This window comes from Hypomesus nipponensis, chromosome 16 (assembly GCF_054491055.1).
Source record: "Hypomesus nipponensis isolate SF chromosome 16, ASM5449105v1, whole genome shotgun sequence".
Taxonomy (NCBI): Eukaryota; Metazoa; Chordata; class Actinopteri; order Osmeriformes; family Osmeridae; genus Hypomesus; species Hypomesus nipponensis.
Genome location: NC_140376.1, coordinates 1,232,501 through 1,248,193, shown reverse-complemented (window position 1 = coordinate 1,248,193; position 15,693 = coordinate 1,232,501). Strand labels below are relative to the sequence as shown.

The following is a 15,693-nucleotide window of genomic DNA, read 5'->3' as shown; positions in this document are numbered from 1 at the left end:
ATGAATTGACAGATTGCCTCAAGAGCAATGTGGGTTTATAGTGGGCTTTCGATGCACATGCACGCAAATGCTCTTTGCTGGCTATTCTTCGACAGGTTCATCCACGCCGTTAAGCATGAAGATGTATTCTGACACGTTGACATGCGGCTTCGCTGTGTTGCACACCATTCTACCCCAACGCACGAGGTAACTGGAGCATCACGCGCGCATCATGTTCCCGGTTTATACCAGCTAGCTATGAGTATGTATGAAACCTCACATGAAAAATGTTTAGCCTTGGTTTCAGTGCATCCGAGCAGCGCTAATGTGTTGTGTGCTTGATACGATGCTTTCATTTTCTTTGACATGAGTCCTTGGGAGACAAGATTCCTATAAAAGGGCTGCGTTCACAACCATCTGAATCAATATTCAAAAGACAAAAGCATAATGACATTTCATACGACGGGATAAAACAAATGAATTTAAATTGGAATCGAAAGACTCCATTTTCTTAATTATAAACTCGCTAATAATGACATTCGTTATTTACCGCTTTAAGATTTTTCGGTGTTATCTTAGTCAAATCAATGGCTTTGCTGGAGCTGTGTGGTTTCCCGCGTTTACCAGGTTCCGCGTGGAGCCTCTCTCGCGGCCTCCCCCAGAACGACTCTTCGCTGCATCCGAGAAACGAGGCCAGGATTAGCTCCTCAGATACCTGGACTTGGAGACCCACAAACCCCCCATTAAACTTTTACATACCTGTAGCAGACTACCTGGAAGAGAGCCCATTATATTTTGGCCAAATCCGTTCCTCTCCTCCTCCAGGCTCCTCCACAACACCAGACTCCATCCTCTCATCTCTCTCTCCCCCTCCTCCCCCCGTTCCCCTCCTCCCCCTCCGTCCCCCTGCCCTTCCCCCTCTCCCACGGCACCACCACGCTGGCCTTCCTGTTCCAGGGCGGGGTGATCGCGGCGGCAGACACCAGATCCAGCTGTTCGGGCCTGGTCGCCTGTCCAGCCTCCCAAAAGATCCTGCCGGTCCACTCCCACCTGGTGGGCACCACGTCGGGCACGTCTGCCGACTGCGCCCTCTGGAAGCGGATCCTCTCCAGGGAGCTCAGGTTGTACCAGCTGCGTCACGGCCGGAGGCTATCCACAGGGGGCGCCGCTAAGCTGCTGGCCCACATGCTGCACCCCTTCAAGGGGACGGAGCTGTGTGTGGCCGCTACGCTGTGCGGCTGGGACGGGGGAGAGGTGGAGGCCTGCCCTCTGCACGAGGTGGAGGCAGGACTGGAGGCAGGTGAAGAGGCAGTTTCAGAGGCGGGTGGGGAGGCAGCGGAGGCAGGTGCAGAGGCAGGCGGGGAGGCGGTTTCTGAGGCAGTGGAAACAGGACCAGAGGTGGTGGAGTCAGGTGGAGAGGCAGTTTCCGAGGCAGGTCCAGAGGCAGACAGAGAGACACGCCCAGAACCAGGGTCAGACAACAGCAAGAGTGACCACAAGACACCTCGAACATCCCTCCCCTCCACGCCCGTAGCCTGGAGGAAGAGCCAGTGTCTCCGCCCCTCCACCAGGGGGCGCCAGTGCACTGCTGGAGGCAGGCAGGGCTTCTCAGGGCCCAGTCTGTACTACGTGTGCAGCGACGGCACCCGCCTGCAGGGGGAGCTGTTCTCCGTGGGCTCCGGGTCACCCTATGCGTACTCGGTGCTGGATGGCCAGGTGCGCTGGGGCCTGAGCGTGGGCGAGGCGGTGGGGGTGGCCAGGGAGGCCGTGTTCAGAGCCACGCACAGAGACGCCTACTCTGGGAACTGTGTGGACCTGTACCACGTCACCGCACAGGGCTGGACGCGCAGACAGAGGGAGGAACTGAAGGAGGAGTACTATAGGGAGAAGGAGGAGAGAGAGAGAGGAGGGGGGAGAGAAAGAGAGAGAGAGGAGGGGACTGAGAGGAAGAGAAAGGGAGAGTGAAAGGGTAGCAGAGAATGGGAAAGAAGGAGAGAGAGAGAGAGAGAGAGAGAGAGAGGGGGATAGGACTAAAAAAAGAGAGAGAAACGGAAGGAGAGAAGTAGAGGGACAGAGAAAATGAAGGGAAAGAGAGAGAGAGAGAGAGAGACAGAGTGAGAGAGAGAGAAGGATAAAGAAACAGATTATGACCATGACAGGGGATAGATATGAACTGAATTGAAGGATAGACAGGTAGGAGTTTATAACAATATTAGAAACTTAAGAACCATATTTTTGCTAAACCTTAAACTCATGGAAGAACTGAATGTTAGCAGCAGCAATATATTGATAACGAAAAAATTCAACGTTCAAAGTACTTTTATTAATTAGCTTTTTTTAATAAGGGGAATTTCATCAGACACATAACATACATGTCTGAATACCAATTATTTCAAGTATTTTTGAAATGTAAAGTTGTATCCAATGGATCCACGCTCTAGTTACAGTATATAGAACAGAACCTTTCATATTTCATAAGTTTTGGTCTTTGATGAAAATCTATGATGCACTGTGAAAGAATGTAATTATGTGAACATGAAGGGAGGCTTGAGAACTTGTGGAGGGAGATAGGGGAGGAAGGGAGGGGAGGGAGGGAGGGAGAGAGGGAGGAAGGGAGGGGAGGGAGGGAGGGAGAGAGGGAGGAAGGGAGGGGAGGGAGGGAGAGAGGGAGGGAGAGAGGGAGGAAGGGAGAGAGGGAGAAAGGGAGGGGAGGGAGGGAGAGAGGGGAGGAAGGGAGGGGAGGGAGGGAGGGGAGGAAGGGAGGGGAGGGAGGGAGGGAGGGGAGGGAGGGAGAGAGAGAGGGAGAGAGGGAGGAAGGGAGGGGAGGGAGGGAGGAAGGGAGGGGAGGGAGGGAGAGAGGGAGAAAGCTGCATTGTGGAGAAAGTTACGGAACAGTAAAAAGGGGGCCATTAAAAATAACCTGTTAAAACATTAACTGGTGTATGTGCTTCTTTTGTGCCATGAGTAACAAGGTAGAACTTCTAATGGAAAAATGAGATTCTGCTGACTGGCTTCATATTCCAAATGTTCTTTTGTGATTCCTCTCAAAGTTGAAAGGTGATTGGATTCTAATTGGAGCCTCTTGTTCTGTTTGAGGTTTGTAGTGAAGAGAGCACCATCTCCATTCTGGAAGGAGGGCTTTCATACAGGAGAGGAGGAGAGGGGAGGAGGAAAGAGGAGAGGGGAGGAGGAAAGAGGAGAGGGGAGGAGGAAAGAGGAGAGGAGAAGAAGAGGAGAGTAGAGGTCAGTGAAAAGAGAAAGGGAGAGAGGGGGACTGACAGGAGTAAAGAGAAGACAGAAAGATGATGTGGAACATATTAACTGGAACCTGAATGAGAAACCTACATAGACAAAAAAAATACTTTCTTTCTCTGTATATCCCTCTCTTTCCCTCTCCCAATCTCTCTCTCTCTACCCCTCTCTCTCTACCTCTCTCTCTCTACCCCTCTCACTCTACCCCTCTCTCTCTACCCCTCTCTCTCTACCTCTCTCTCTCTACACCCCTCTCTCTCTCTCTCTCTCTACCTCTCTCTCTCTCTCTACCTCTTGTCTCTTCTCTTAGAAAGGGGCAGAGCTTCAGTGTGTGGGAGAGAAATGTGCCGCTCAGGGATGCATGAAATCATTGGTAGAGGACAATAAATGTAACTGCTCCTGATTGTATAGACACACAGACACACACACACACTGCACGCAAATACACACGTTCTCACACACTTTCACATACACACACAAAATCACTGGATTAAAGGCGGAAGTTAGTCTCTGAGGCAAACGCATGCCAGAAACTGACTAATTATCAGCGAATGAGAAATGTTGAAACACGAAGCATCCTGAAAGAACAGCGCGATTCAGCTTGGTTTTTGGCAAAAGGGTGGAAATAAAGATTAAACTAAACCATCCAGGCGTTTTAATTATTCTGCTAGGGGGGCATCACTGGGAACTGAACAACGTGAGAAATATTAGGGTAGAGCGGTTTGTGTGATAGAGAGAGAGAGAGAGAGAGAGGGAGGGAGAACGAGAGAGAGAGAGAGAGAGAGAGAGAGAGAGAGAGAGAGAGAAAGAGAGCAAGAGAGATAGAGGGGAGGATGAAAATAGAGAGAGAGCGGGATGGAGAAAGACTGAGATGAGACTGGGACAGCACGAGAGTGTGTGAGAGTGAAAGAAGGACAACGCACAGACTATACCGTTCTAGGAATCACCGGTAATCTAGTGGTATCTTTCATTCACGTTGGATCGTCCATTCCTGCTTTCACTTCAACCGCAAGTTAGTCGAGGATCCAGCGCTTTAAGATTTTGAAAGGTACGAATAATTTAGCAGCTGCATGTGACGACGCCAAACATTTATTTCGTGAATTTTACGTTCTTTGTGTATACTTTAATCCACCGCCTAATAAATCATTTTTTTCACCAGTTCCAGGTTAAAACATTTTGTTCACTGACCATTTTGTTTGTACCGCAAAAAATGCGTTTAATAATTGTCATAAAAATATAGCATATAAAGTGTGAATCTTCGCAATTTTGACTGCGCCTCCATAACCCAACACGCAGCTGGGCAGTCGGCGCACATGCTTGGAACAGATGTCTGCAGTCCTGCAAATGCATGCGACGTAAAGATACGATAAATGACCGGAGTTAACCAAAAGCAAACTGTATTCCGGCTGACTGGCTTTAGCGGAAATCTACAACAGATGGTAGCATCGTGATATACCAGGCACTAGGATTTTCTTTCTTGGTTACATTGCCTGTGTCATCCTCCAGTGCGTGTGTGCGTGCGTTTAGTCTAGTGTGCGTGTGTGATGCGAAATCATGTGTGTCTGTATTGTGCGCGCTTGTTGGTCTTTCCCTGTTGGGGTTTTGTGCGCGCGCGCGCGCGTTTGCACTCAAAGTCTGTAAGTGCTCACCTGCGGAACTTTCACCGGCATCACGTGAACGGAATCCACTTTCTCACAGACGGGGGCGAGGCCTCGGCGGAACGGTATGTTGGGCACAGCATTCATTAAAACGGTTAGACCAAGTGTGTGAATCACATTAACATGCGTCAGAGTGGCCACATCTCTCTAACAAGACAAGGTCGTGCTCCGGGCGCTTCTTTGCTATGCTATGCTAATGAACAGCTTTGAAGTGTGTCTGTGTATTTGTGTGAATGTGTGTGTGTGTGTGTGTGTGTGTACGTGTGTGTGAGAGAGTTTGTGTGTTTGCTCAAGGTAAAGAGATGGCTGTGCTTTTAGAAAGGATCCTTCACGGATGTTAGTGAAAAATAGTAAACCTTCACCAAGTCCGCAACTATAGCTGAAGTACTCGAGGTTTGGATCTCGCAGAAAATAAACACACGATTATTTATTTAAATACATGCCTCGTTCTACATTTTCAAATGTCCCAGAGCTATTATTTACATCTGTGGCTGGACCACAGTAAGACCGACTGGTTACGGACCTATACACACACACACGCAAACACACATTCACACACACACACACACACACACACACACACACACACACACACACACACACACACACACACACACACAGCAACATGCAAACACAATCATGTGCAACCACATTTATGCACATAGCCACCCACATGGACACACACACAGACACCCTGAAACACACACTGTCTGTTTGTGTTGGGTAGTTCCATGTTGTCAGGACAGTGTGAAGACCATGTCAGCTGATGTGTTTGAAAGCTCAGGCAGTGGTGAGTCCATTCGCCTGCCACTTAGGCTTTTGATTGGGTGTCTATATGTCTGATGTTGATGGTAGTAAGGAAGTAAATGATGTGCTGAGTGCAGCAAGACCTCATCTCTAATCTGAGTGATTATGACAGACGGGTAGAATTGTCCATACAGGGAACCAAGAGGAACAGGGGAAGAGGGAGAGGAGGGAGAGAGAGGGGGAGGTGGGCGGGGGAGAGAGAGGGGGAGGGCAGGGGAGGGAGAGGTAGATGAAGAGAGAGAGAGGGGGAAAGGGGGAAAGAGCAGGATTGGGGAAGACAGAAGGAGAGGTCTTAAACACTGAGATGAACAGAGAGGAGAGAATGTAAGACAGCTGACAGATGTGTGATGAAGAGCAGCTTTTACTCTGTTAGTGTCTTAATCTCCGTACACACACACACACACACACACGCACACACAGCCAAACACACACACCATGCCTCCACACGCACACAGACACAAACCAAACCTCCACACACACACACACACAGCCAAACACACACACCATGCCTCCACACGCACACAGACACAAACCAAACCTCCACACACACACACACACACACAGCCAAACACACACACCATGCCTCCACACGCACACAGACACAAACCAAACCTCCCCCCAGAGTGAATGCGTGACATGCACAGGATATTTTTAATAAAAGGAGACCACAAGGCTGCAGTGAAGCGACTAGAGAAGAAGAGAGGGAAGTGAGAGTGAAACAGCGATTTGCAATTTAGGACTGTGTCACCACTCTCACACACTCACACACTCCTTACCAGCCAGCAACACACATTCTCTCTCACATACACACTTACACACACACACTCCCACCAGCTTGCAATATTACACACACTCACACACAAATGCATCATGCATCGACACACACACACACTCTTGCTCACTTGTATGCACACGCACACACACACACACACACGCACACACACACTCTCTCACGCACTCAGTGATTACTCACAGGATTATAGCACAATCTCACTGTGTTTGTGAGGTAATACTGACGCTGTTTCAAATTAAAACAGCCACAATAACTAATGGGCTGGAAATGAATCAGTGTTGATGTATAGACTCGACACACTAAGCAGGGGCCCAGTGTGGAGAGCCAGGGTTTATTTAACGGTTTAACGATGAGAGGTACAGAGTATAGGAGCATATCTGCCATTAATATTGATGAGAAGGCATTATGTGTGAGTGCGAGAAAAAACTAGAGAAAAACATTATTCATTTTCATCTGTCGCATCGCGAGAGAGTTGATGAGAGGAGCGGAGAAGAAGTGCCTCATGATCAAAAAGCCCAAATTATTTCATTCGTTCTTTGTTCTTCTTGCTCTTTTTTCTCTTACAGGCCAATTTTCAGCTCGTACACGAAGAAGAGTTAGTGTTTGTGTGTCACTTTTGTAAACAGTTCGATATTGCAAAATGAAAGAACGTGCAGATTTATATTACGCAAAGTCATTTAGGGTTAGGTGCCATGGGAGGAGTCCTTCCCTCGTTTGCATCTAAATGACTGACTGGGTTTTGGGGACGTTTTGCGGAGGTTTTAATTGTACTGCAGAGTCTCCTAAAGGCACTGATAACGAAGCTGCCACACAGACAGTACATGGGGAGGGGGCGCTGGGCAGGTTAACGGCGTGTCCCTAAACGATAATATACGAACGTGTCCTATCGATCAAGTTTTTAGTAGGAAAAAAAAGCGAGGGAGTTTGAGAGGGAGAGAAAGAGATAAAGGGGTACAGGGAGAGAGAAAAGGGAAGATTGATAGAGAAAGAGAGAGGTACAGGGAGAGAAAAAGCGATAGAGGTAGAGAGAGAGAGACAGAGATCTGTGTTTCATGTGTGCGTGCATCGTGTATGTGTTTTATAAACGTGTTTCATTGGAGGGGTACACAGTGTGACTCAGCAGAGTAACAGTACAGTAAAGGGTGTTGTATCAGAAGACAGGCAGGTAGACAGGCTGAGAGACAGACAGGCAGGTAGACAGGCAGGCAGGCAGGCAGACAGGCAGGTAGTGATAACCCAGTCTGGTTCCTCTGACAGCCTTCGCAGAAGACAGCCTCCCAGATCAATGCCGGGGATCTGATTCAAATACTAACGACACGACGATCGTTAAACTTTGGGGAAACGGGGACAGAAATTGATTACATTATTTATGAATCCAATTAATCTGGTGAAAGGAGCTTGTTTTACTGGGGGGTATTGAGGTGTGGGGATGAGGGCATCTATCACCTCACAGAGGTGCTGTGTGTGAAGACATTAAAGAACTGATGCTCTGCTCAACCGCCTGTTACCCCCACCCTCACAGCCTCTCTGCCTGTCTGACTGACTGACTGACTGTCTGACTGACTGTCTGCCTGTCTGACTGTCTTCCTGTCTGTCTGCCTGTCTGTCTGACTGACTGTCTTCCTGTCTGTCTGACTGACTGTCTGACTGATTGTCTTCCTGTCTGTCTGCCTGTCTGACTGACTGTCTGTCTGACTGTCTTCCTGTCTGTCTTCCTGTCTGTCTGCCTGTCTGTCTGCATCCCGACAGCCATTCTGTTCCACATGATGTCTTCACCATGACACATTCTGAAGAACATCACACCACAGCAGCTGTTGTTGTGATGACAACAGCAACAACAACAACAATAATAATAATAATAATGGCAACAGCAACTTGCGCGCTCAGCAGACCACTTGGGCGTCGGACATTACCTCAACAATCTCCCCCGCCCGCTCTCCCCTCAAGTCCTGATGAGTTAATGAGAAACGTGTCAACATCTCAGCGTGGTTCCTCTCCACTGCCTGCCAACTCGGTTTGACTTGGTTTTAATTAAGACAGCTGAGATTAAGCTAATTATCTCCCTCTCCCAGGTAAACCAGGAGCATGTGAACGGGGGAGAGGAGAGGAGGAGACAAGATGAACACCAGCCCTGGGGGTGGCGGAGGAACGCGTGATGAGGAAAGAAAAAAACAATTAAAGGAGAGGAAAGACAGGTTGGAATTTCCCCGGAGCAGGAGCGAGTGATCCCTGCCTTGAGAGACACCGGCGGGAAACCATGCTGGCTCAGACGGCGCTGCTGCTGGCTCTGCTGTGCGGAGGAGAGCTGCCGTTCTGTGGCGTCCATGCTGACTCGCCCAGAGAGAGAGGACCCCCTCATGCTGACTCGCCCAGAGAGAGAGGACCCCCTCATGCTGGCTCACCCAGAGAGAGAGGACCCCCTCATGCTGACTCGCCCAGAGAGAGAGGACCTCCTCATGCTGACTCGCCCAGAGAGAGAGGACCCCCTCATGCTGACTCGCCCAGAGAGAGAGGACCCCCTCATGCTGACTCGCCCAGAGAGAGAGGACCCCCTCATGCTGACTCGCCCAGAGAGAGAGGACCTCCTCCGGTATCAACATGGAGAGCAGGAGAACACACAGAGCCCGCAGCCCTCCTGAAAAGCATCGCACAGAGAACTGCTGAGGAAAGGAGAACTGCCCCCCTCCTTCCTGGTTGGGGAGAAAGTACCGGAAATTCCCCAACAACCCTACCTGCCTCCCTAGCTACCTACCTGCCGACCGTAGGTCTGTCTCCAACCATGGCGGACGTAGAAACTTCCACAGAGCCTCCTCCACACTCCTCCAGCCAGACCCCCCAGGGTCCCGGCTCCTCTCTCCAGCCCGCGGAGGAGCCTCTCCTCCTGGGTAGCACTGACCCATCGCCCCCTGGCTCTGGAGCTCTCGGTAGTTCTCCCTTCCTGGTCTTCATTTCCACAGAGGGGGGCCTTGGCCAAGACTCCAGCCCGTCTCGGAGACCTCTCACTGGGATCCCCTCAGCGCCCGGCGCCCCTGGTCCTGCTGGGTTTTCCGAGGGGGAGGGTCTGAGAGGGGACTGCAGCGAGTGGGGGCGGAGCCTCGTTGGCGTCGGAGAAGGAGCTGGCTGTGGAACCAGTTCTTTGTGATCGAGGAGTATCGAGGGCCGGAGCCCGTTCTGATTGGACGGGTAAGAAATAATGTGGAACAGCCGTTTGCGTGAGTGACAGGGGGTAGACTTGTGCTTGTGTGTCAGTGACTACATGCTTGTGTGTGTGTGTGTGTGTGTGTCAGTGACTACATGCTTGTGTGCTTGTGTCAGTGACTACATGCTTGTGTGTGTGTCAGTGACTACATGCTTGTGTGTGTGTGTCAGTGACTACATGCTTGTGTGCTTGTGACAGTGACTACATGCTTGTGTGTGTGTGTGTGTCAGTGACTACATGCTTGTGTGTGTGTGTGTGTCAGTGACTACATGCTTGTGTGTGTGTGTGTCAGTGACTACATGCTTGTGTGTGTGTGTCAGTGTCTACATGCTTGTGTGTGTGTCAGTGACTACATGCTTGTGTGTGTGTGTGTCAGTGACTACATGCTTGTGTGTGTGTGTCAGTGACTACATGCTTGTGTGTGTCAGTGACTACATGTTTGTGTGTGTGTCAGTGACTACATGCTTGTGTGTGTGTGTGTCAGTGACTACATGCTTGTGTGTGTGTGTCAGTGTCTACATGCTTGTGTGTGTGTCAGTGACTACATGCTTGTGTGTGTGTGTGTGTCAGTGACTACATGCTTGTGTGTGTGTGTCAGTGACTACATGCTTGTGTGTGTGTGTGTGTCAGTGACTACATGCTTGTGTGTGTGTGTCAGTGACTACAAGCTTGTGTGTGTCTGTGTTCTATTATTATACATTTTATTTGGAGACACCTTTCAAGTCACTCAAGGTCACCTTATAGATTCCAGTATTCATTCAGACACAGTCTGACTGGTGGTGGTAAGCCACAGCTACAGACTGACTGACTGACTATGATGGTGGGGGAAACTGGAGGAAACCCACGCAGGCACGGGGAGAACATGAGAACTCCACACATATAGGACCTGGAGCAACCGGGGTTCGATCCAGGGACCTTCTGGCTGGGAGGCAACAGTGCTAACCACTGAGCCACTGTGCTGCTGTATGCATGAGTGTGTGCAATGTTACATGATTGTGTGTGTATGTGCGCTTCGTGTGTGTGCTTGTGTGTGTCTGTGCGCCTGGGGGCACAGCATTGTAGCTGTCAGTTCTCCTCTCTCTCCACGAGCATGGCATAGCAGCAGGGGCTGATCACTGGAGATGTGTGAGGACTGAACACGTCCCAGGAGGATACCTGTAGCGCTTCAGAAGCAGGCAGGAGGGGAGAGGGAGAGAGGCTAGCCACAGTAGCTAGCTAGGATGGAGAGAGGATACTGTAGACTGTAGCTGGGAGGGAGAGAGTCTAGCCGCGGTAGCTAGCTAGGATGGAGAGAGGATACTGTAGACTGTAGCTGGGAGGGAGAGGGGCTAGCTGAGGTAGCTAGCTAGCTGCATACTTCACATGCTGACACCCCGGTTTGTTTCCTCTCCAGCGATGTGTTCTGTTCATGCATGTTTAATCAGCCTCTCTGGGTGTTATTGATACAGCCAGTATCACAGAAGAGAGTGTGTGTGCGTGTGCCTGTGTGTGCGCCTGTGTGTGTGTGTGTGTGCGCCTGTGTGTGTGTGTGTCTGCCTGCATGTGTGTGTGTACAGACACACACAGTTATAAATACTGTAATATCTGAACATGAGCAGTGTGTAATATATGAACACTCAGTAAGACAGTGTGTAGTGTTTTAACACTCAGAAGTGTGTTTGAACAGAAGGTTTTGGAGAATTAACTGTTGACAAAGGGTGCTGGTGAGTAAATGTGACTGCTAGGACACAAGGAAGATGCAAGGAGGAGGATGAGTGTGTTTGTTTGTTTGTGACTGCAATGGTGTGTGAGTGTGTGTGAGAGAGAGAACATTGAGATGAAAGAGTCTGGAAAGTGACAACAGGAGAGAGAGGGAGGGTGGAGGGTGATGGAGGAGGGGAGGAGAGGGGAAGGGAGGAGGGAGGAAGAGAGGGGACGAGGGAGATGGAAGAGCGGAGGAGAGGGGAAGGGAGGAGGGAGGAAGAGAGGGGAGGAGGGAGGAAGAGAGGGGAGGAGGGAGATAGAGGAGGAGAGGAGAGGGGAAGGGAGGAGGGTGATGGAGGAGGGGAGGAGAGGGGAAGGGAGGAGGGAGGAAGAGAGGGGAGGAGGGAGATCCTCAGGGAATTCCATCAGTGATAGTTTCAAACATTTCTGCTTCTCTGCTGTTTTGTTTTGGAGGATTGGATATGTTTTCTTCTTACTGAAACAATATCGAGCTATACCCTCACACACAGAAGAACAGGCAATTAGAAGGGAGGAGAGAGAGGGGGGAGAGAGAGAAGGGGAGGACAAAAGGGGGAGAGATGAGTGGAGAGCCAGAGAGACGGGAAAAGAGAGAAGACAAGGGAGGCAGGGATGGAAGGGGAGAGATGGATGAAGAGAGAGAAAGAGAGAAGGAGGGGGATAGAAGGGTGAAGAGAGAGATAGAGAGGGAGGGAGGGAGGGATGGAGAGAGAGACTGACAGACAGACAGATGGAGGTGGAAGGAAGGGTGTTTAAGGAGAAGTGGAAGGGAGGGGGTTTAAGGAGAGGTGGAAGGGAGGGGGTTTAGGGAGAGGTGGAAGGGAGGGGGTTTAAGGAGAAGTGGAAGGGAGGGGGTTTCAGGGCTGACTAAGATGTCTGGTGGTGAGTGGGATCAAAACCAAAGCTAACTGAGATGGAGGTGTGGGGGGACTGCAGCCCCTCATGTAGTCCCCAACCCTCAATTGCACACATGCACACACCCACACACATACACATGCACACACGCACACAAATACACACCACACACTCTACCCTACAAAATAAAATCAGTCTATTTGTTCCCTGGCCCTTTCCCGTGGCACGTGATTGAAGCTGGCGTGAGCGGGTTTACATGCGAGACTGTGAACGCAACACTTCTAACTAGGATGGATGTGTTGGTTTGCATGTTCCTGTCTTCCACCTCCCCCTTCCATCTCCTCCCAGCTCTGTGTGTCTGTCTGCCGGCTGTCTGTCTGTCTGACACCATGCTGTCTGTCTGCTGTCTGTCTGTCTGACACCATGCTGTCTGTCTGCTGTCTGTCTGTCTGACACCATGCTGTCTGTCTGCTGCATGTCTGACACCATGCTGTCTGTCTGACTCCATGCTGTCTGTCTGACACCATGCTGTCTGTCTGACACCATGCTGTCTGTCTGACACCATGCTGCATGTCTGACACCATGCTGTCTGTCTGACACCATGCTGTCTGTCTGACACCATGCTGTCTGTCTGCTGTCTGTCTGTCTGACACCATGCTGTCTGTCTGCTGCATGTCTGACACCATGCTGTCTGTCTGACTCCATGCTGTCTGTCTGACACCATGCTGTCTGTCTGACACCATGCTGTCTGTCTGACACCATGCTGTCTGTCTGACACCATGCTGTCTGTCTGCTGCATGTCTGACACCATGCTGCATGTCTGACACCATGCTGTCTGTCTGACACCATGCTGCATGTCTGACACCATGCTGCATGTCTGACACCATGCTGTCTGTCTGACACCATGCTGTCTGTCTGACTCCATGCTGCATGTCTGATACCATGCTGTCTGTCTGCGGGCTGTCTGTCTGACACCATGCTGTCTGTCTGACACCATGCTGTCTGTCTGACACCATGCTGTCTGTCTGCGGGTTGTCTGTCTGACTCCATGCTGTCTGTCTGACACCATGCTGTCTGTCTGCGGGCTGTCTGTCTGACTCCATGCTGTCTGTCTGACACCATGCTGTCTATCTGACACCATGCTGTCTGTCTGACTCCATGCTGTCTGTCTGACACCATGCTGTCTTTCTGACACCATGCTGTCTGTCTGCGGGCTGTCTGTCTGACACCATGCTGTCTGTCTGACACCATGCTGTCTGTCTGCGGGCTGTCTGTCTGACTCCATGCTGTCTGTCTGACACCATGCTGTCTATCTGACACCATGCTGTCTGTCTGACTCCATGCTGTCTGTCTGACACCATGCTGTCTGTCTGACACCATGCTGTCTGACTGCGGGCTGTCTGTCTGACACCATGCTGTCTGTCTGACACCATGCTGTCTGTCTGCGGGCTGTCTGTCTGACTCCATGCTGTCTGTCTGACACCATGCTGTCTGTCTGACACCATGCTGTCTGTCTGACTCCATGCTGCATGTCTGATACCATGCTGTCTGTCTGCGGGCTGTCTGTCTGACACCATGCTGTCTGTCTGACACCATGCTGTCTGTCTGACACCATGCTGTCTGTCTGCGGGTTGTCTGTCTGACTCCATGCTGTCTGTCTGACACCATGCTGTCTGTCTGCGGGCTGTCTGTCTGACTCCATGCTGTCTGTCTGACACCATGCTGTCTATCTGACACCATGCTGTCTGTCTGACTCCATGCTGTCTGTCTGACACCATGCTGTCTGTCTGACACCATGCTGTCTGTCTGCGGGCTGTCTGTCTGACTCCATGCTGTCTGTCTGACACCATGCTGTCTGTCTGACACCATGCTGTCCCTGAGTCATCAGCATGACAGGGGAGATGATGAATCACCATCGTAAAAATTTCTCCAATCTTATCTTTCACAGTTTAAAGGGGGATGTGTGGCATGTTTGTAAGAGAGCAATGGTCCACAGCTGGGACTGGGCTGGAGAGGGGGGGGGGGGTGCAGGAGAGGGGGGGGGTGCAGGAGAGGGGGGCTGTGGGGGGGGGTGCAGGAGAGGGGGGGCTGTGGGGGGGGGGTGCAGGAGAAGGCTGGAGGCAAAGGCTGGCCTGTGTGATGAAGGCTGACTAATCTCAATAGCTTTCTATTGATGAGTGTCTGGCCTTTCCCCAGCTAACTTTACCCCTCTTCCCAAACACACACACACACACACGCGCTGCCATTAAACACTGAACAAGTACTCTGCAGTGCACAGGCAGCCCAGGAGACATGCAGACAGATGAACAGATGGATAGCGAGAGGAAGAGAGAGAGAGGAAGAGAGGCAGAGAAAGAGAGGGGGAGAGAGAGAGAGGAAGAGAGAGAGAGAGGAAGAGAGAGGGGGGTGAAGGGGAAGAGAGGAACAGACGAACAGAGGGATGGAAAGAGAGGAATGGAGAAAGAAAGAAAGAAAGAAAGAAAGAAGGAGCTGGAATGAGAGAGAGCGTGAAGGACAACAGAAACTTTAGGAGGGACTGGAGACAGGAAAACAGATGGATGAGATGGAGGTAAAGATGGATGAGATGGAGGTAAAGATGGATGAGATGGAGGTAAAGGAGCCAGCAGATGGACAGCAGAGACAGAGAGAAGGACGAGTGCAGATGGGTCCCAGCGCTGTCATTAGCCTGCGCTAACAGCCTGAAGCTCTGCAGCTCTGCAGCTCTGGGGCCCTCTGCTCCTGGGCTGGGGACCCCAACCCCCCCCCCCCCCCACACCCCCATGGCCCCAACAACCAACCCCCCTTCCCCCCAAACCCCCCGCCCCCAAGCATCCCTGCAGTACCTACGTTTGGCCATCGCTTGCACCATGGCGCTGTGGAGCTCGTGCCTGTCCTCATTTCTCCACGTGACCCGCCTGCTTCACTGTCCCAGCATGCTTCACTGCTCTCAGGGTCCATCTGCCACCTCGCACCTGGTGCCAGGCTCTTGCTCTCTGGCCAGAACATCCTGAACCCGGAAACTAGCCGGCCAGCGTGGAATCGCTGTTTCATAGATGATGGTTCATAGATGATGGTTCATAGATTATGTTTTATAGATGATGGTTCATAGATGATGGTTCAAAGATGATGTTTTATAGATGATGTTTTATAGATGATGGTTCAGAGATGATGGTTCAGAGATGATGGTTCAGAGATGATGGTTCATAGATGATGGTTCAAAGATGATGGTTTAGAGATTATGTTTCATAGATGATGGTTCAGAGATGATGGTTCAGAGATGATGGTTCAGAGATGATGTTTCATAGATGATGGTTCAGATCCTGCAGACAGACTCAGACCATTGCGGACCCGCCGACATTTGAAAACAAACTCACTCTCCTGACAGCATGTATCATGCACACATGACACATGTATCAAACACGTATAAT

At 50.7% G+C, this 15,693-nt stretch overlaps 1 protein-coding gene and 1 pseudogene across 1 annotated transcript in view; both read left to right on the top strand.

The window, feature by feature from the left end:
• The first annotated feature begins 37 nt into the window (after nucleotides 1-37).
• Nucleotides 38-1,944, top strand: LOC146254271 (uncharacterized; annotated as a pseudogene).
• Nucleotides 1,945-9,268: 7,324 nt separating this feature from the next.
• The window catches only part of cdh24a (cadherin 24, type 2a), a 23,384-nt gene continuing 16,959 nt past the window's right edge, over nucleotides 9,269-15,693 (top strand). Inside the window, 2 exon segments of the mRNA XM_084675436.1 lie at nucleotides 9,269-9,413; nucleotides 9,542-9,672. Of these exon segments, the coding sequence (XP_084531562.1) occupies nucleotides 9,269-9,413; nucleotides 9,542-9,672 (276 nt within the window).